Source organism: Palaemon carinicauda, chromosome 13 (assembly GCF_036898095.1).
Source record: "Palaemon carinicauda isolate YSFRI2023 chromosome 13, ASM3689809v2, whole genome shotgun sequence".
Classification (NCBI taxonomy): domain Eukaryota; kingdom Metazoa; phylum Arthropoda; class Malacostraca; order Decapoda; family Palaemonidae; genus Palaemon; species Palaemon carinicauda.
Genome location: NC_090737.1, coordinates 135,359,233 through 135,381,419, shown reverse-complemented (window position 1 = coordinate 135,381,419; position 22,187 = coordinate 135,359,233). Strand labels below are relative to the sequence as shown.

The 22,187-nt window shown below is 43.7% G+C and overlaps 1 protein-coding gene across 2 annotated transcripts in view; it reads left to right on the top strand.

The window, feature by feature from the left end:
• The window catches only part of Lsm10 (U7 small nuclear RNA associated Lsm10), a 28,419-nt gene extending 6,877 nt beyond the window's left edge, over nt 1-21,542 (top strand). For both annotated transcript variants that reach the window (XM_068385304.1, XM_068385305.1), the window contains exon 4: nt 20,805-21,542. In XM_068385304.1, the coding sequence (XP_068241405.1) occupies nt 20,805-20,990 (186 nt within the window). In that variant the 3' untranslated portion in view covers nt 20,991-21,542. The remainder of the gene's footprint in view (nt 1-20,804) is intronic.
• Nucleotides 21,543-22,187: the final 645 nt, after the last annotated feature.

The following is a 22,187-nucleotide window of genomic DNA, read 5'->3' as shown; positions in this document are numbered from 1 at the left end:
AAGGACACTTCACATCTATTGCAAGGAGCTGTTGGCGGTTCATCTGGCCTTGATAAACTTCAAGTCCCTCCAGCTTAACAAGGTGGTGGAGGTGGACTCTGACAACACCACAGCCTTGGCTTACATCTCCAAGCAGGGAGGGACTCATTCGTGGAAGTTGTTCTAGATCGCAAGGGACCTCCTCATCTGGTTAAAAGATCGAAAGCTCACGCTGGTAACGAGGTTCATTCAGGGCGATATGAATGTCATGGCAGATCGCCTTAGCCGGAAGGGTCAGGTCATCCCCACAGAGTGGACCCTTCACAAGAATGTTTGCAGCAGACTTTGGGCCCTGTGGGGTCAGCCAACCATAGATCTGTTCGCTACCTCGATAACCTAGAGGCTCCCGTTGTATTGTTCTCCGATTCCAGACCCAGCAGCAGTTCACGTGGATGCTTTTCTGCTGGATTGGTCCCATCTCGACCTGTATGCATTCCCGCCGTTCAAGATTGTCAACAGGGTACTTCAGAAGTTCGCCTCTCGCAAAGGGACACGGCTGACGTTGGTTGGCTCCGCTCTGGCCCGCGAGAGAATGGTTCATAGAGGTACTGCAATGGCTGGTCGACATTCCCAGGACTCTTCCTCTAGGAGTGGACCTTCTACGTCTACCTCACGTAAAGAAGGTACATCCAAACCTCCACGCTCTTCGTCTGACTGCCTTCAGACTTTCGAAAGACTCTCAAGAGCTAGGGGCTTTTCGAAGGAGGCAGCCAGAGCGATTGCCAGAGCAAGGAGGACATCCACTCTCAGAGTCTATCAGTCTAAAGGGGAAGTCTTCCGAAGCTGGTACAAGGCCAATGCAGTTTCCTCATCCAGTACCACTGTAACCCAGATTGCTGACTTCCTGTTACATCTAAGGAACGTAAGATCCCTTTCAGCTCCTACGATTAAGGGTTACAGAAGTATGTTGGCAGCGGTTTTCCGCCACAGAGGCTTGGATCTTTCCACCAACAAAGATCTACAGGACCTCCTTAGGTCTTTTAAGACCTCAAAGGAACGTCGGTTGTCCACTCCAGGCTGGAATCTAGACGTGGTCCTAAGGTTCCTTATGTCATCAAGATTTGAACCTCTCCAATCAGCCTCTTTTAAGGACCTCACATTAAAAACTCTTTTCCTCGTGTGCTTGACAACAGCTAAAAGAGTAAGTGAGATCCACGCCTTCAGCAGGAACATAGTTTTCACATCTGAAACGGCTACATGTTCCTTGCAGCTCGGTTTTTTGCTAAAACGAGCTTCCTTCACGTCCTTGGCCTAAGTCGTTCGAGATCCCAAGCCTGTCCAACTTGGTGGGGGACGAACTGGAGAGAGTACTTTGCCCAGTTAGAGCTCTTAGGTACTATCTAAAAAGGTCATAACCTTTACGAGGACAATCAGAAGCCTTATGGTGTGCTATCAAGAAGCCTTCTCTTCCAAGGTCTAAGAACTCAGTTTCTTACCTATTCAGGCTCCTGATTAGGGAAGCACATTCTCATCTGAAGGAAGAAGACCTTGCTTTGCTGAAGGTAAGGACACATGAAGTGAGAGCTGTGGCTACTTCAGTGGCCCTCAAACAGAACCGTTCTCTGCAGAGTGTTATGGATGCAACCTATTGGAGAAGCAAGTCAGTGTTCGCATCATTCTATCTCAAAGATGTCCAGTCTCTTTACGAGAACTGCTACACCCTGGGACCATTCGTAGCAACGAATGCAGTAGTAGGCGGGGGCTCAGCCACTACATTCCCATAATCCCATAACCTTTTTAACCTTTCTCTTGAATACTTTTTATGGGTTGTACGGTCGGCTAAGAAGCCTTCCACATCCTTGTTGATTTGGCGGGTGGTCAATTCTTTCTTGAGAAGCGCCGAGGTTAAAGGTTGTGATGAGGTCCTTTAGTATGGGTTGCAGCCCTTTATACTTCAGCACCTAAGAGTCGTTCAGCATCCTAAGAGGACCGCTACGCTCAGTAAGAAAGACGTACTTAATAAATGCAGAGTAATGGTTCAAGTCGTCTTCCTTACCAGGTACTTATTTATTTTATGTTATTTTTGAATAACTAATAAAATAAAATACGGGATACTTAGCTTCTTTGTTAACATGTATGCTGGTCTCCACCCACCACCCTGGGTGTGAATCAGCTACATGATTATCGGGTAAGATTAATATTGAAAAATGTTATTTTCATTAGTAAAATAAATTTTTGAATATACTTACCCGATAATCATGATTTAATTGACCCACCCTTCCTCCCCATAGAGAACCAGTGGACCGAGGAAAAAATTGAGGTGGTGTTGACAAGAAGTACTGGAGTACCTGACCACAGATGGCGCTGTGGTGTTCACCCCCACCTGTATAGCGATCGCTGGCGTATCCCGACCGTAGATTTCTGTCGGCAACAGAGTTGACAGCTACATGATTATCGGGTAAGTATATTCAAAAATTTATTTTACTAATGAAAATAACATGTTTTCCACTAATATTTGCCTACGTTAGTTTCATTGTGCTGCTTAGTTCTCACTTATCTAGCAGGCCTTATGACTAGTCATTTTCAGGTGCTCAGTATTTTTCTTAGTTAAATTTAGAATGCATACAGATGAATACTGTGTACTTCTAAATATTATCAAAATAAAAGATTTTGGAATCAAATGGCAGCAGCATGTAACAAATGCGGCAATTCACGATGTGACAGGGGTGCCCAATGTGAATGATATAGTTAGGTTATCAAGATGAAGATGGATGGGGGATATTTTAAGAAGTGAAGATGAGTTAGTCAAGGATGTACCTGAATAGAACCTGCTGGGCAGGAGAGGACGGGGAAGACCATAAGAAATGTGGCCAATGGCAATCAGAGGGAGGTTGGATCTGAGAATTTGGTTGAGCTCAGAGACATATGGCATGAATTCAGAGATCCTATGCATCCTGTGGTGGCTAGAGGATTAAGATAAAGTCATTGAAGTATAAAGGGATAAGAGAATCATTGTATGTTTCATTATTATTGTCATCTCTATTAATGGGGATGGTATTTGATGAGTATTTTTATCCCCTCAATGGCTCCTCAATAACAAAGGTTGGGGAGGAGGGAGACTATAGTTTTCCCTTACATTTGTCAGCCTGTATTTCTCTCTCCATCAGGAAGGTCGATTGTCTGTTGGTTTGTTCATCTGTCATATTAACTTTGTTTTGTAGCTCATTCTACACAATTAAAAAGATGTCAGTTAAATTTGGTACAAAGGTAAACCATCACGGAAAGATGTACCTGAAAGGAAATTGTATCTCATTGTCTCTATTATGCTAGCTTTACAACCTTTCCTACATGTTTGAAAAGATTTCAAGAGAGTTTAGTACTTAGACCATCATGCATAGCTATGCATGAAAGAAGTTGTTCATCAGTTGTAAACTTGACATGTCGTTACCGTTCATTATTCATAGTTTAAGTGATTAAAGTCATGCTTAGTAAGTGTGAAGAGAAGTCTTTTAATTGTCTGTCTCAATCTTGTTATGGCAGTTTCATCTACATGGTTGGAAGGATTTTAGGAAAACTTGGTAAAATATAGACCCTCATACATAAGTGTACGTTTAGGGAAATTGTCTGTGTCTGCCTGTCATGTTTGTGATTTTGTTGTAATTCTTCCTGCAATTTAAATGATTTGTTGTAAAGTAGACCATTATATTTAAATGTTACCAAAGAGGGCTGTCCATCAGCTGTACATACTATACAGTTCACGGTATCTCTTGCAACAACAATTCTACTCAAAGGTAAAAAATCATGCTTAGATGTACATAATGGGTGATTGTCTGTCGATCACATCTTTTTATTGCAACTCCTTCATGGTTGAAGAGATTTTGGTACCACCAGTCTTTCCTGAATGGTCTTCTAAAGAAGCCAAAAGAGAAGAGTCAAAATGGAGAATCCCAGGAGAAGAAGTAGGCTGAGGCTTCTTCAACTTTGAGGAAGACCCCGTTGAGGAAGAATCCCTCTTAGGCGTCTTCTCCTCCTGCCAAATTTCACCTACTCTCGACGTTCATCAGAAGGAGAGGCCTCAACACATACAGTCAGCCCCCACTCTTCGTGAGGGTTAGGTAACGGAGACAGGCATGAAAAGCGCGTATATTTTGTGCCCTTAGTGGGATAACTCCTAACCTAACCTAACAAATTACTGCCCATTGCTTATGCTTGGATAATTAACACACTAAGTACTAACAGTATTGTTTATACTTGGTTTCTATCACAGTATAAGTAGTTTGTAATTAAATGAATACATATCAGTAAGTGTACAGTACAGTACATGTGCACACATGTAAACTACGTACTAGACATGGTGAGGCTACAGTATAGTACGTAACACTACAGTGCAGTAGTTGTTGCTATGACCGGAACTGCAATTTTACCCATTACTCACCATACACCTCAGTAAGTATAACAACAAAACACTGTTGTTCCTATCTAGTAATTCTGTATAACACTCATTGATACTGTAGTGTACTGTATATTACTGTAATATATGTACAGTGCTATTACTACAGTAAAGCTTAGCTGTACTGTAAGTGTTCGCTGTTTTCGTTCGGACGACTTGACTCACCGCACACGTAGTCTACATTTACAATAAACAATACTATACATTACTGTAATTCTGCACTGTAAAATATGTACCATATACAATTTAAGATTAACTAGGTGTACATATTTTATACAAAGACCACTAACCAGTTTTGTTTGTTCTACGCAATCTTGAAGCATGACACAACTCCTGATGCGTCAGCGTCGTCTCTTGCTCAGTACTGTAGGAAATCACATATCTATATTACCCTGTAAATATAAACCAATGTCCAGGAGTACAGTATGCACTACTGTATACAAATACAGTACATAACTTTTTTACAGGAAAACAAGATTCTGCTAAAAAAGGACCAAAGAGGGAGATTAACACTCGAGTAGAGATGATGCAAGACTGACGAGCAAGGTTGCCATTTCTGCTGTTGAATACGTGCTACATGAACTTCAAAAATAAGCTAGAAAAGGGCTAAATTATTTTTTAAGATAAAACAATGATAAAGCTGAAATTGTTTCATTAAGTCAAGTTGGGAAGAAAGAATCTGGAAGGCAACCAGTTTATCATATTATATACTGTACTATTATACTATTTGAAGTTTTTAAAGGTCGCTCATGAATGGCAGTAGCAAGGGACAGTGACATTGCCCTAGCAATCAGGATAATGCCCTAGAGACTGACCATATATTATATGATCAGCGCCCAAGCCTCCTCTCCACCCAAGCTAGGACCAGGGAGGGCCAGGCAGTGGCTGCTGATGACTCAGCAGATAGACCTATAGGCTCCCCCAAACCCCCCAACCTTAGCTCACAAGGATGGTAAGGTTGCAGACACTAATGGCACTAACGAGTCTGAGCGGGACTCTAACCCCCTACTGGCAAACACCAGGCAGAGACGTTATCAATCAGGCCACAGCGGTAAAAGTACAGCACTATATTTTGTGATGGTGTAAATTAACGAAACCATGCCAGATAGTAAAAAAAGGGCTAAATTCTCCAGAAATTCACCAGATCTAGCGTGAAAGGTGCTGAAATGGTAACTATTGGGATGAGTCAAAGTGAGATGGGAGCGGAGAGGGAAGTGTCGCGAAGCTAACAAAGTGGGAAGTAACTCGTCGTCCCGCGGCAATAGTATTTCTTGCAATTATTTTATTTTTCATTCAATAGGTTATACGGTTCTCTGTGTCGCAATCGAGCGAAATTGCAAAGAATAAATTCACATAATGTGGGAGCTGACTGTACGTGATCTCTGCAAACCCATCATACTGAATGAGGATTGACATCTAGGCTACTCATGAAAGTACCGCAGGACTTTGGCAGTACTGTACGACATATTTGCACAAATGGCATGATCACAAACATGCTGGCAAGATAAAAAGCAAAGGAATTAATAACTCTGCCTCAAAAGTTCCAGAATGTAGAGAGTGGATGGCCGAACTCAAGGTGCCGAGTAGCACTGGTGGGCCGTCGAGTGAGGCGGCTGCCTCCTAGCGGCAGGCCAGTGAACTACCGACTGGTATGTTTACACTACTATAAAGTTTTAACTGCTATTTCCAGCTTTTGCTGTATTTTATCTCCTATAGTAAAGGACTCAGGTTTGTTTAGTTAGGAAAAATACAAATTTTTGAAATGTCATATTTTTATTGTAATTCCTCTAACAGTTTAAATGATTTCTGTTAAAATTGCTTCAAAGTAGACCATTATGCATAAGTGTTACCAAAAGGGGTTGTCTATCTGCTGTACATACTGTATACAGTATCTGTCCCATCAATGATTTTATAAAAGTGGGTACAAAGGTAAAAAATCATGCTTAGATGTACATAATGGAAGATTGTCTATCTGTCACACCTTGTTATTGCAATTCCTTCATGGCTTAAAAGATTTTATTCAAAGTAGATACAAAGGTAATCAATCACATATACCGTAAATTTGCAAAAAGGTACTGTATATGATTTGCCATTCTGTTTACCTATCAGTAAGTCTTTCATACTGGCTTTACCATTGTAATTCTATCCCAAAGTTGAAGAAATTTAAGTCAAACTTGCTTCACTGTTAGACCAGCCTGTATACATGAAGAGATATCATCTGGTTTTTTTGTTGATTTCATTTCTGAAAAAAAGAAAATATATATATATTTTAAGAAGTACATTAATATTGGCACATCCATCCAAGTAGATCATTATACGTATTAGTACAATTAGTTTTTTTTGAATAACTTACACTTTTGGATCTCATCTCTGTAATGTTTAGATTATGTTATAATTTTGATGCATCCCTTTTTCAATATTTAACTTAGCCGGTGATTATAATAGCTGCAACTCTGTTGCTCGACAGAAAACTCTAAGGTAAAATTCGCCAGCGATCGCTACACAGGTTGCGGGTGTGCCCAACAGCGCTATCTGTCGTCCAGATACCCAGTACTCAATGTAAACAAAGAACTCAATTTTCTCTCTGTCGTGCTACCGACAAGACGTACTTATTCGCTGTTGCTAACTGGATTTGTTTTCACAACTAATTGGTGAAGTACACTATTCTAGTTTTGAGCTTTCGCTGTGCAGGCTTTCTCTTCGCAATCCCTTGAACTCTTTTTGATTACGGATTCTTTGTTGATGACTTTTTGATAGTTTTTAAATTCCCCTTTGACCAATTCAAAATGGCTGACCCTTCACAAGTCCCAAAATTTAGGAAGTGCAATGCTAGGGACTGTTCAAGGCGTCTTCCGAAGGCCTCTATCGACCCTCACACCGTTTGTTCCAATTGTCGGGATAAAACCTGTCAATTGGAAGATCGATGTGAGGAGTGCGTTGGGCTTTCGGAATTCGATTTTATCGAATTCCAAAAGTATACACGTAGGCTAGAGAGAGATAGAGTTAGGAGAAGTTCCTCTCGTTCTGTTGACATTTCCTCTCCTCATGCCCCTGTAGTGGTTGCTCCTAATCCCCCTTCTGGCACTCAGGAACCTTCGATGGCTGATATGATGCGTGCCATCCAAGCTCTGGGTGAGAGAGTTGAGTCCCTGGCTAGTGACCGTAATCAGCTCATGGCGGATGTGAAGGAGCTGAAGTTTAAAAGTGCAGTGGGAAGTGTTAAAGTGAGTGATAGTGTTGTGGATAGTGTTGCGCTTGAGGGTTCGTCTGTTCGTGCCTGTCGTCCTCCTAGTCCGGGACCTCTTGCAAGCTCCCAAGTCCAGGGGAGAAGCAATGTCGTACGACAAATGGGTTCGAGAGGCTTTAATCAGCGAACAGACGTTCCCTCCGTGGCATCGGGCGTATCTACCCAAGATCGCCCCTGCCTAACAAAGACGAGAGAGCCCATTTATACCTCGTCTTCGGAAGGTGTTTCTCGAAAGAAACCATGGACCAAGGTCTCACGACCGTTAAAGCGCAAGTCGGTCCCTTCCGCGCAAGTCCAACGGCCCAGCTGTAGCCACTAGGTCAGTTCGGACTCGCTGCAGTCATCCGATGACTGCTCACCTCCTAAGAGAGGCAAAGCGGTACCGCTTCAGACAGTTACACCGTCTGTCGCCGCACCTGCTCCTGTAGACCCTAAGTGGTCTTTACTGCAAGACATGCAGTCTCAACTAACGTCGCTTATGCAGGACTTTCGTGCGGAGAAGGTTGCTGCCGCACCAGCTAGTGCAGCTCCTTGCCTACAACCACCCACACGATCGGTTGTGCGTCCTGGGGACGCTGAGGTAACCTTTTCACGCACTCCAGTTGAGAGAGTTCCGCCACCCATGCGTTCCATTGTGATCTGCCAGCCGCATGTTGACGTTCAGCGACGCACGGAGGTATCCGTTGACGTTCGGGAGGTTCAACAACCGTCAGAGTTGTTTTGTTTTGACGCGGTGCGTCAACCTCCGCAACCCAGTGTGGTTGCCTCTGCTCACCCACATCAGTCTAGACAGTCTGGAGTAGACGCTGTGCGTCCCCGCGCTGCTATGGTTGTTGCCAGCTCACAGACTGGGCAGCAGTTCCATGACGTTGCGTCCGGCTCAGTCACGCATGCACCCGTGCGGCCGGACTCAGCCAACCAGCCGTTACCCACTCCGTTGCCGTTCCCTCATCAGTTATCGGATGAGGGACTTTCTGATGATGATGGTGCTGCACATGAAGATGAACCGCACTCAGAACTGGACGAGCCTAAGTCTACGCAACCCTCTTTGGACTTTAGGAAAGTTTTGGCCCTGTTCAAAGAGATGTTTCCGGACCAGTTTGTGTCTGTAGCTCCGCGTTCGCCTCCGTCAGAGTTTGTGTTAGGCATGCCGTCAACCACTCCTGCCTTTACTAGACTCGTCCTCGCACGCTCGTCCAAGAGAGCTTTGCGAGTGATTGGAGAATGGCTGCAGTCCAAAAAGAGTTTAGGGAAGACAGCTTTTACGTTTCCCCCTGCTAGACTCTCTTCTAGATCGAGCGTCTGGTATGCCACGGGAGAAGTTCTCGGCTTGGGAGTTCCTGCCTCTGCCCAGGACGACTTCTCAAGTCTTGTAGACTCTCCCCGCCGCCTAGCCATGAGACGCTCGAAGATATGTTGGTCATCTTCGGACCTGGACCACCTTTTGAAAGGGATATTTAGAGCCTTCGAGGTATTTAACTTCTTAGACTGGTGTCTAGGAGCTCTAAGCAGAAAGATCTCTCCGACGGAGAAGGAGACTTCCTTGCTCATTATGTCCTGCATGGACAAGGCCGTACGTGATGGGTCTAATGAGCTTGCTGCATCCTTTGTGTCCGGAGTCCTTAAGAAGCGTGAAAACCTGTGTTCATTCCTTTCAGCTGGAGTTACACCATGCCAGAGATCCGAACTTCTGTTTGCTCCTCTTTCTAAGTGCCTTTTTCCAGAGGACCTGATTAAGGAGATTGCCGCTTCTTTGATACAGAAGGATACTCACGATCTTGTTGCGTCCTCTGCTCGCAAAGCCACCCCTTTGCCTACCTTGTCAGCTAGACCAAGGATGGACACTCCAGCGTCCCGTTTTATTCCGCCCTTTCGTGGCAGAGCCTCCTGCAGAGGAGGTGCTCGTGCCGAAGGGAGACGTGGAAAGAAGAAAGGAACCAAGTCCTTTAAGGGCAGAGTCTGACTGCCAACTTCTTCAGACAGCAGTGGGAGCCAGACTCAAGAACTTCTGGCAGACCTGGGAAAAGAGAGGCGCAGATGCACAATCTGTGAAGTTGCTCAGAGAGGGGTACATGATCCCGTTTGTACGAAAACCCCCTCTAGCAACGTCCCCCATCGATCTCTCTCCCAGGTACAGAGAGGAAGACAAGAGACGAGCATTGAAACAGGAAGTGTCTCTCTTACTAGAGAAGGGAGCGGTAGTCAAAGTCCTGGACCATCAAACCCCAGGATTCTACAACCGTCTCTTCTTGGTGTCCAAGAAGACAGGAGGGTGGAGGTCGGTGCTAGATGTCAGTGCGCTGAATGTCTTTGTCACAAAGCAGACGTTCTCCATGGAGACCACAAAGTCGGTTCTAGCAGCGGTCAGAAGGGAAGACTGGATGGTCTCGTTAGACCTAAGGGACGCCTACTTCCACGTCCCCATCCACCCGGACTCCCAACCTTTTCTGAGATTCGTTTTCGAAAAGGTTGTCTACCAGTTTCAAGCCCTGTGCTTTGGCCTAAGCACAGCTCCTCTTGTGTTTACGAGGCTGATGAGGAATGTAGCCAAATTCCTTCATTTAGCGGACATCCGAGCCTCCCTCTATTTGGACGACTGGCTTCTCAGAGCTTCTTCCAGTCGTCGCTGTCTGAAGGATCTAAAGTGGACTCTAGATCTGACCAAGGAATTGGGTCTCCTTGTCAATATGGAAAAGTCACAAGTGGTCCCATCCCAAACTATTGTGTATTTAGGGATGGAGATTCACAGTCTAGCTTTTCGGGCTTTTCCGTCGGCCCCCAGAACAAGCCAAGCCCAGTTATGCATCCAGAACATGCTGAAGAAGGAACGATGTTCAGTCAGGAAGTGGATGAGTCTGATAGGGACGCTATCATCCCTGGAACAGTTCGTAGCATTAGGAAGACCACCTCCGTCCTCTTCAATATCACCTAGCATTTCACTGGAAAAAGGACAAGACGCTAGAAGCGGTCTCGATCCCCATTTCCGAGAAGATGAAGTCTTGCCTGACATGGTGGAAGGACAGTATCAGCCTCAGAGAGGGTCTGCCCCTGGCTGTTCAGACTCCCAACCACGTTCTCTTCTCGGACGCATCGGACGTAGGCTGGGGCGCGACATTAGACGGTCGGGAATGCTCGGGAATATGGAACTCGAGTCAAAGGACAATGCATATCAACTGCAAGGAGCTACTGGCAGTACATCTGGCCTTGAAAAGCTTCAGGTCTCTCCTTCAAGGCAAAGTGGTGGAGGTGAACTCGGACAACACCACGGCTTTGGCGTACATCTCCAAGCAAGGAGGGACCCACTCACTGACGTTGTGCGAGATCGCAAGGGACCTCCTCACCTGGTCAAAAGGTCTAAACATATCGCTAGTTACGAGGTTCATCCAAGGCAACTTGAATGTCATGGCAGACTGTCTCAGTCGGAAGGGACAAATTCTTCCAACAGAATGGACCCTCCACAAGGATGTGTGCAAGAGTCTTTGGGCCACCTGGGGCCAGCCGACCATAGATCTCTTCGCAACCTCGATGACCAAGAGGCTCCCAATATATTGCTCACCAATCCCGGACCCAGCAGCAGTTCATATAGATGCCTTTCTCCTAGATTGGTCACATCTAGATCTATATGCATTCCCTCCGTTCAAGATTGTCAACAAGGTACTGCAGAAGTTCGCCTCTCACGAAGGGACAAGGTTGACGCTAGTTGCTCCCCTCTGGCCCGCGAGAGAATGGTTCACCGAGGTACTTCGATGGCTAGTAGACGTTCCCAGAACACTTCCCCTAAGGGTGGACCTTCTACATCAGCCACACGTAAAGAAGGTACACCAAGGCCTCCACGCTCTTCGTCTGACTGCCTTCAGACTATCGAAAGACTCTCGAGAGCTAGAGGCTTTTCGAAGGAGGCAGCCAGAGCGATTGCTAGAGCAAGGAGAACATCCACCCTTAGAGTCTACCAATCGAAGTGGGAAGTCTTCCGAAACTGGTGCAAGTCAGTATCCGTATCCTCGACCAGTACCTCTGTAACTCAAATAGCTGACTTCCTCTTATATCTGAGGAAAGAACGATCTCTTTCAGCTCCCACTATCAAGGGTTACAGAAGCATGTTGGCATCAGTCTTCCGTCACAGAGGCTTAGATCTGTCCAACAATAAAGATCTACAGGACCTCCTTAAGTCTTTTGAGACCACGAAGGAGCGTCGTTTGGTTACACCTGGTTGGAATTTAGACGTGGTACTAAGATTCCTCATGTCAGACAGGTTCGAGCCGCTACAATCAGCCTCCCTAAAAGATCTCACCTTAAAGACTTTTCCTGGTTTGCTTAGCCACAGCTAAAAGAGTCAGGGAGATTCATGCCTTCAGCAAGAACATCGGTTTCTCATCTGAAACGGCTACATGTTCTCTACAACTTGGTTTTCTAGCCAAAAACGAGCTGCCTTCTCGACCTTGGCCAAAATCGTTCGATATTCCAAGCTTATCGAATATGGTTGGAAATGAACTAGAAAGAGTCTTATGCCCTGTGAGAGCTCTTAAGTTCTATTTAAAACGAACTAAACCTTTACGAGGCCCGTCTGAAGCTTTATGGTGTTCAGTTAAGAAACCATCTTTGCCTATGTCAAAGAATGCTTTATCCTATTTTATCAGACTGTTAATACGAGAAGCTCATTCCCATCTGAATGAGGAAGACCAAGCTTTGCTGAGGGTAAGGACACACGAAGTTAGAGCTGTCGCAACTTCCGTGGCCTTTAAACAAAATAGATCTCTGCGAAGTATAATGGACGCAACCTATTGGAGAAGCAAGTCAGTGTTCGCGTCTTTTTATCTTAAGGATGTCCAGTCTCTTTACGAGGACTGCTACACTTTGGGACCATTCGTAGCAGCGAGTGCAGTAGTGGGTGAGGGCTCAACCACTACAATTCCCTAATTCCATAACCTTTTTAATCTTTCTCTTGAAATGTTTTTATTGTTGTTTTTTGGGTTGTCCGGAAGGCTAAGAAGCCTTTCGCATCCTGGTTGATTTGGCGGGTGGTCAAAGTCATTTCTTGAGAAGCGCCTAGATTAGGGGTTTTGATGAGGTCCTGTTGTATGGGTTGCAACCCTTGATACTTCAGATCCTAGGGGTCGATCAGCATCCTGAGAGGATCGCGAGGCTCCGTAAGGAAGACGTATTTAAAAAGGCAGAGTAATTGTTCAAGTCGACTTACTTACCAGGTACCTATTCATTTTGTTTTTTGTTATTTTGATAACTTCTAAAATGAAATAAAAATTCTTAGCTCATAATAATGTAAACATATAGTGCTGGTCTCTATCCACCCCCCTGGGTGTGAATCAGCTATTATAATCACCGGCTAAGTTAAATATTGAAAAATGTTATTTTGATAATAAAATAAATTTTTGAATATACTTACCCAGTGATTATAAATTAAAGGACCCTCCCTTCCTCCCCAATAGAGACGCAGTGGAACGAGGAGAAAATTTAATTCTTTGTTTACATTGAGTACTGGGTATCTGGACGACAGATGGCGCTGTTGGGCACACCCGCAACCTGTGTAGCGATCGCTGGCGAATTTTACCTTAGAGTTTTCTGTCGAGCAACAGAGTTGCAGCTATTATAATCACCGGGTAAGTATATTCAAAAATTTATTTTATTATCAAAATAACATTTTAACTGCTTCAAGTGTTGGATCTTTATACTTTTCATATTGTCTTCTTTTGATGAAAAAATCTGCTATTCTGGAGCCCAGTGCATCTGCCATTAAAGTTTATTTTTCCATACTGTCCCTTTTATATCCTGTTCATATGGGAAGTTTTTATATAAATTTTACTTGATTTCGTGAGGTAAATATTGATTAATTGGACAATTTTATCAATTCAACTTGGTTTTGTGAATACATGTAATAATTTTTTCTCATATATATTGGGTTTGATATTTTATGTTCTTTATAAAGTTATGAGCTTCTGAATAGTGGAACTCGTTGTTTGCTTAAAACAGGAATTTGATTAATTTCTAAAGTCAAATTCTCATCGATATAATAGAAGTTCTGTACAGTACTTTAATTATTTTTTATTCTTATTAATTGCTAAGGTACAACCCTAGTTGGAAAAGCAGAATGCTATAAGCCCAGGGGCTCCATCAGGGAAAATAGCCCAGTGAGGAAAGGAAACAAGGAAAAATAAAATATTTTAACAATAACATTAAAACAAATATCTCCTATGTAAAGTATAAAAACTTTAACAAAACAAGAGGAAGAGAAATAAGATAGAATAATGTGCCCGAGTGTACCCTCAAGCAAGAGAACTCTAATCTTTTTTGTTTTTATTATGCTTAAAATTATTGACCATTGCATTGTTTTTATTGCTCATTATTTAGATAATAGGTAAAATCTGGGTAAGGGACATAGGATGTTTATCACATTGCAATATTCTCTTTTTCAATATTAATCTTACCCGATAATCATGTAGCTGTCAACTCTGTTGCCCGACAGAAATCTACGGTCGGGATACGCCAGCGATCGCTATTCAGGTGGGGGTGTACACAACAGCGCCATCTGTGGTCAGGTACTCTAGTACTTCTTGTCAACACCACCTCAATTTTTCCTCTGTCGTGCCTCCGGCTAGACCTACATGGATACGCTGTTGATTCTGGAGTTATTGCTCACGATTTGGTGATGTATTTGCTCTAGAGTTTAGCCTTCGCTATTCAGGAAGCTATATCATTAGCTTAGCAAGTTTTTGGAATTAATTTGATTTAATTTTTTATTTAATTTTGGTACGAAGAGAGTATGAACTCTCTTTCACTTTTAAATGGCCGACCCTTCCCTTAGACGGAAATGTTGGTGTCGAAGAGAGTATAGACTCTCTTAATTTTGCTTAACAAAGTTATAGAATTATTTTATATCTCTCCGCCTTTTATAGGCCTCTTTGATTAACTTCCTTTTATTATAAACTTATTTAAATTAATTTTTATATTTGTTTATATTCGACCTTTCCTAATAGTAGGCGGTCTTTTCTTGGTACCGAAGTTAATTAACTTTGAGCCCGTCATTTCGTTTTTACCTGTTAACATATTATGCTATTTTAATGTTTTTGAAAGAATTTCTTTGATAGTCTTGTACTGTTTTCAAAGTTGAACTAACGTTTTGTTTTGTCTCTGCAGTTGTTGACGTTCAGAACGTTCAACTTGCGCTCTATCGTTACGATAGAGAGAGAGTCTATCACGGTGTCACGTTGTAGTAAGAGTAAACCGATTCTAGCGTTTTGTTCATTCTTTCTTAGCTTAAATGGTTCTATTCTAATAAGGAACTTTTTATTTGGGAAACCTTTCAGTTTTTTTCCTTTAACAATAATATGTTTTAACGATATATATAATTGGGCTCTTCTCTCAGATGCTAAGTCAAGAGAGAGAGAGAGAGAGATAGAGACGGAGGGAGAGAGAGGAGGATAAACGTTTCGTTCAAGCGGGTAACGTTGTTATCGTTTTTGTTCTTCTCCCTAGTCTCTTTAGGGGAAGAAGGTAAACGTTTCTAGAGTTTTATTCTTGTTCTCAGACTTTATGCGGTGAGAGATTTTAAACGTAGTTTATTTGATCTAGTGTTTAATCTCTTTTCCAGCCACTGAATTATTTATCTTTCATTATGTTTTTCTGTTACATTGTAATACTGTTTTCGCAATTACTAACTTTTAATGAAGGATAGAATTGCGTGTTTCAGGTACAAACCACTTAAAGTTTCGAGTTCAGTGAAATAAGTGCAAACAGAAAATCAAAAGTGATAAAGTGATAAGCGCAAAGTTTTACAGTGTTGCGTTCGAGGGTTCGTCTGTTCGTGCCAGTTGTTCGCCTAGTCTGGGACCTCTTACAAGCTCCCAAGCCCAGGGGAGAAGTAATGTCGAAGGACTTATGGGTTCAGCAGGCCTTGATCGACGAACAGACGTTTCCCTCCGTGGTTTCGGGTGTAACCTACTCACGTAGCCGACGTGATCACCCCACCCACACAAAGACGAGAGAGCCCATTTATTCCTCGTCTGCGGAAGAGGTTTCTCGCAGAAACCATGGACCAATCTTGCAGCTTTTAAGTGCAAGTCGGTCCCTTCCGCGCAAGTCCAACTCCTAGGTGGTGCCATTAGCACTGGGTCAGTTCGGACTTGCTGCAGTACGACAACTGCACACCTCCCAGAGAGGCAAGGTGGTATCGCAACAGACAGTAACTCCGTCTGTTGCCGCACCAGCTGTTTTAGACCCTCAGTTTCAACGGACAGTAGCTCCGTTTGTTGTTGTCTTTCTTAAACTCTAGTGGTCTTTGCTGCTGACAATGCAGTCTCAGCTTGCGGTGTTGATGCAGGAGTTTCAGGCAGAGAAGGTTAACACACCTCCTCCTGCGAGCGCTCCTCCACCTCTACGCAGTCCAGCCTGCCAGACGTATGTTGTTGAGGTTCCTCAAGCTACCTCCATGCGTGAGCTGCCGCTTTGGGAGTTGCCAGATACCAGCTCTGTGCAGCAACCTCCACTTTCCTTGAGGCAGGAGCCTCTTGCCACGCGGCAACCTCCTCAACACTTGAGGCAGGAGCCTTTTGCTTTGCAGCAACCTCCTCTACCCTTGAGGTAGGAGCCTAATGCGTTGCGACTACCTCCTCCATCCTCGAGGCAGCAACCTCAACTCCACCTCTGCGCAGTCCACCCTGCCAGACGTATGAAGTTGAGGTTCCTCAACCTACCTCCACGCGTGAGCTGCCGCTTTGGGAGTTGCCAGATACCAGCGCTATGCACCAACCTCTCGCGTTGCGGCAACCTCCACCATCCTTGAGGCAGCAACCTCAACTCTTGCGCAGTGGCGATTCTAGGACTCTGAAAGTGGGGGGGCCACTTCAGGGCCAATATAATTTTTGGGGGGGCATTTATTGTTGGTGGCTAGGTGGCACTCTGAAGACAATATTATGTCATTAATGAAATAACAAATGACAATAATAACACCTCATTACTTTCATAACTTGCATTTGTAAAACATATACATGTATGCCTACACAAACATTATGATAACGGAGGTTATTCGTATTACTTAAAAAAATATATATGTATTTCTTGCAATATATTTTTAACAAAATCGCAAAAATATGGCAAAAATATCTTCAAAACAAAAATGAATCATGAGTTATGAATGTAATGTAAATTTTATGTTGATATTAAAACCCCATGCAAGCATGCATGAAGTAATGCAGTGTTGCCAACAGGGCGAGTTTCCCTTTCCTGAGGTGAAGTACCTCAACGCATGCGGCATAAGCCTCATCCCTTGCAGCTTGAGCCTCATCCCATGCAGCATGAGTCTCATACCATGCAGCATGAGCCTCATCCCATGCAGCATGAGCCTCATCCCATGCAGCATAAGCCGCACGCCATGCAACATGCTCTGCTTACCTTACAGCATGCTCTACATACAGCATGCTCTACATACAGCATGCTCTGCATACAGCATGCTCTGCATACCTTACCGCATGCTTCTCAGTCACACATCTTTGGTTGTTGCCAACTCACTAGACTGTCAAGCAGTTTCATAACGTTGCCTTCTAGTCTGCTGCTTTTGCACCAGTGAAACCCTCACTGAGAGAACTTAGCTTTTCTCGGATATGGTTCCTGTAGATGAGAAAGTGCTATTCTCCCTCCTTCTGATTTTCCCTTGAGGACTCTGTCATTTGGAGAGGAGCCTTTAGCTGCTTAGCCTCCTATGGACTTTTATTTAAGCATAGCATGCTTCCAGGGAGGGTAATGGTTTCACTTCAGTCGCTAACCCCGTCTGTTACCACACCTGCTCCCATAGACCTTGAGCTGTGTTGCAAGACATGCAGTCCAAGCTTAGTCCTTGTTAGAGGATTTTTTGTTTACGGAGTCAGTGTGTCACTGGGAAGACGTTCAACAACCAGCAGAAGTGACTTGTTGTGACGCAGTGCGGCAACCTCAGCAACCCATAAGGAGTTGTCTGTACGACCCAGACAGTCTAGACAGCTTCGGGTTGTCACTGTACTTCCTCGCTTCCCCATGGTTGACAGTTCACAGACTGTGCAGCAGTACCATGATCTTGTGTCCGGCTCCGTCAGACGACTAGCTTTTAAGAGCTCCCACAAGTCGTCGCTGTCTGGAGATTCTCAGATGGACTATGGATCTGACCAAGGAACTGGGCCTCCTGGTCAATTTTGAGGAGTCCCAGCTTGTCCCATCCCAGACCATTGTCTACCTGGGTATGGATCTTCAGAGTCGAGCTTTTCGGGCTTTTCCGTCGGCCCCAAAGATATACTAAGCCCTAGATTGCATCCAGAGCATGCTGAGAAGGAACCGATGCTCAGTCAGGTAGTGGATGAGTCTAACAGGGACACTTTCATCGCTGGCCCTGTTCATCGAGTTAGGGAGACCCCACCTCCCCCCCTTCAGTATCATCTAGCGGCTCACTGGATAAAGGACATGACGCTAGAGACGATCTCAGTTCCTGTTTCCGAAGAGAGGAGGTCTACTCTCACGTGGTGAAAGAACAGCTTTCTTCTCAAGGAAGTCTACCTTTGGCTGTTCAGAAACCCGACCGCCGTCTCTTCTCTGACGCATCAGACACGGGCTGGGGTGCGACTTTGGACGGACAGGAATGCTCGGGAACATGGAATCAGGAGCTAAGGACACTTCACATCTATTGCAAGGAGCTGTTGGCGGTTCATCTGGCCTTGATAAACTTCAAGTCCCTCCAGCTTAACAAGGTGGTGGAGGTGGACTCTGACAACACCACAGCCTTGGCTTACATCTCCAAGCAGGGAGGGACTCATTCGTGGAAGTTGTTCTAGATCGCAAGGGACCTCCTCATCTGGTTAAAAGATCGAAAGCTCACGCTGGTAACGAGGTTCATTCAGGGCGATATGAATGTCATGGCAGATCGCCTTAGCCGGAAGGGTCAGGTCATCCCCACAGAGTGGACCCTTCACAAGAATGTTGGCAGCAGACTTTGGGCCCTGTGGGGTCGGCCAACCATAGATCTGTTCGCTACCTCGATAACCTAGAGGCTCCCGTTGTATTGTTCTCCGATTCCAGACCCAGCAGCAGTTCACGTGGATGCTTTTCTGCTGGATTGGTCCCATCTCGACCTGTATGCATTCCCGCCGTTCAAGATTGTCAACAGGGTACTTCAGAAGTTCGCCTCTCGCAAAGGGACACGGCTGACGTTGGTTGGCTCCGCTCTGGCCCGCGAGAGAATGGTTCATAGAGGTACTGCAATGGCTGGTCGACATTCCCAGGACTCTTCCTCTGGGAGTGGACCTTCTACGTCTACCTCACGTAAAGAAGGTACATCCAAACCTCCACGCTCTTCGTCTGACTGCCTTCAGACTTTCGAAAGACTCTCAAGAGCTAGGGGCTTTTCGAAGGAGGCAGCCAGAGCGATTGCCAGAGCAAGGAGGACATCCACTCTCAGAGTCTATCAGTCTAAAGGGGAAGTCTTCCGAAGCTGGTACAAGGCCAATGCAGTTTCCTCATCCAGTACCACTGTAACCCAGATTGCTGACTTCCTGTTACATCTAAGGAACGTAAGATCCCTTTCAGCTCCTACGATTAAGGGTTACAGAAGTATGTTGGCAGCGGTTTTCCGCCACAGAGGCTTGGATCTTTCCACCAACAAAGATCTACAGGACCCCCTTAGGTCTTTTAAGACCTCAAAGGAACGTCGGTTGTCCACTCCAGGCTGGAATCTAGACGTGGTCCTAAGGTTCCTTATGTCATCAAGATTTGAACCTCTCCAATCAGCCTCTTTTAAGGACCTCACATTAAAAACTCTTTTCCTCGTGTGCTTGACAACAGCTAAAAGAGTAAGTGAGATCCACGCCTTCAGCAGGAACATAGTTTTCACATCTGAAACGGCTACATGTTCCTTGCAGCTCGGTTTTTTGCTAAAACGAGCTTCCTTCACGTCCTTGGCCTAAGTCGTTCGAGATCCCAAGCCTGTCCAACTTGGTGGGGGACGAACTGGAGAGAGTACTTTGCCCAGTTAGAGCTCTTAGGTACTATCTAAAAAGGTCATAACCTTTACGAGGACAATCAGAAGCCTTATGGTGTGCTATCAAGAAGCCTTCTCTTCCAAGGTCTAAGAACTCAGTTTCTTACCTATTCAGGCTCCTGATTAGGGAAGCACATTCTCATCTGAAGGAAGAAGACCTTGCTTTGCTGAAGGTAAGGACACATGAAGTGAGAGCTGTGGCTACTTCAGTGGCCCTCAAACAGAACCGTTCTCTGCAGAGTGTTATGGATGCAACCTATTGGAGAAGCAAGTCAGTGTTCGCATCATTCTATCTCAAAGATGTCCAGTCTCTTTACGAGAACTGCTACACCCTGGGACCATTCGTAGCAACGAATGCAGTAGTAGGCGGGGGCTCAGCCACTACATTCCCATAATCCCATAACCTTTTTAACCTTTCTCTTGAATACTTTTTATGGGTTGTACGGTCGGCTAAGAAGCCTTCCACATCCTTGTTGATTTGGCGGGTGGTCAATTCTTTCTTGAGAAGCGCCGAGGTTAAAGGTTGTGATGAGGTCCTTTAGTATGGGTTGCAGCCCTTTATACTTCAGCACCTAAGAGTCGTTCAGCATCCTAAGAGGACCGCTACGCTCAGTAAGGAAGACGTACTTAATAAAGGCAGAGTAATGGTTCAAGTCGTCTTCCTTACCAGGTACTTATTTATTTTATGTTATTTTTGAATAACTAATAAAATAAAATACGGGATACTTAGCTTCTTGATTAACATGTACACTGGTTTTCACCCACCACCCTGGGTGTGAATCAGCTACATGATTATCGGGTAAGATTAATATTGAAAAATGTTATTTTCATTAGTAAAATAAATTTTTGAATATACTTACCCGATAATCATGATTTAATTGACCCACCCTTCCTCCCCATAGAGAAACAGTGGACCGAGGAAAAAATTGAGGTGGTGTTGACAAGAAGTACTAGAGTACCTGACCACAGATGGCGCTGTTGTGTACACCCCCACCTGAATAGCGATCGCTGGCGTATCCCGACCGTAGATTTCTGTCGGGCAACAGAGTTGACAGCTACATGATTATCGGGTAAGTATATTCAAAAATTTATTTTACTAATGAAAATAACATTTTTAGGTGGACGTTATGAAGATCATAACAGAGAAAGTCACTCCCCAGGAGTTTAGGCGTAGAATGACGAAGAAGGGTCTCATTGCCCAGAAGCGTACCGAACAAACTTTGAGGCGATACAGAAGACAACAAGAAGCGGAGGCGGGATCAAAATGTTCTGCCAGTCCACAGCCTTCCACAAGCAAAGACTGAAACTGCTCTAATAAATCTTCACTCAGTTTTAACTCTGGGTAGTTGAACTACTACCGACTCATATGATTATTTTCGAATCTTTCGGAAAGACATGAGGAAAGCATATGCCATGGAATCATTATACAGGTATACAGATGTACTGAAAGACAAGATATTATTTTTTTATGTCCATAGGTACATTTTCCTTTAAGAGTAGTTTGTTCTGTTTACAGCATTATTATATCATTACTGTTATGTGCTCGGATTTATTTAAGAATTATATACAGTTCTAATTTATATTGCATGTGCAGTACTTAAAAAATTATGACCTTGGCTGATACAGAATAAAACGAACACATTTAATTAATCAAGCAGTAAGAAGGTATGGCAAAGTTGATTTTTACATGACTTGGATTTTCTTGAAGTTTATAATTTGCGGTAAATTCTAGCTCTCATTGTAGATTTAACATTTGGAACTGAAAAATTCCAATTGTAAAAGGTTATAGTAGTTGGTTACATATGCAGTACTTTTTTAATAACAATCTTCATTGTTACTGACTTTTCACACATTACTGTATTCTATATGGTTAGAAACTTATTACACTGAAGTTATTTATAATTTGCGGAAAGGCATATCCAGGAAGAGAGGGTCCAGATGGGCTTATTTTCAACTCTGCTGTGATTTGGGTTACTTTGTGTCTACAGTATTTACATACTGTATATTCTTTATATTACAAAAGCTATTAAATTATTTTTGTAAGTGTTGTAGTTTTTATTTCTTAATGATTCACTACTTCTTCCAAATGCAATATGGTGTTATTTATTTTGTAAACAAGATTTTTTTTAGCATACAGGTTTATATGAGGATCCTATCGGAATTATTTTTGAGATACACTCGAAATCTAATGTGCCGTTCAAGTTCTTGATGTGATAGATATTTGCCCCTTTGTCATTTAGTTCTCTGAATGATTGACTGGAATCTACTTAAGTGACACTTTGAATCGAGTCATTTTCATCATGTGCATTCATATACAGGTTTATTATTGTTTCTTTAGTGGTAAAACTGGGAATGCTCTCAAAGTGTATTTTGCTTTCACACTGTAGGCAATAATTGATGCTTCTTGTGTTGCAACTTCAGTCGTTAACTGTATCCTTCTGTTCCTTTTTCATTTGTTTCACCTTCAGCCCAAATTCTAGTATTCCCTTCTTAAGTCCACT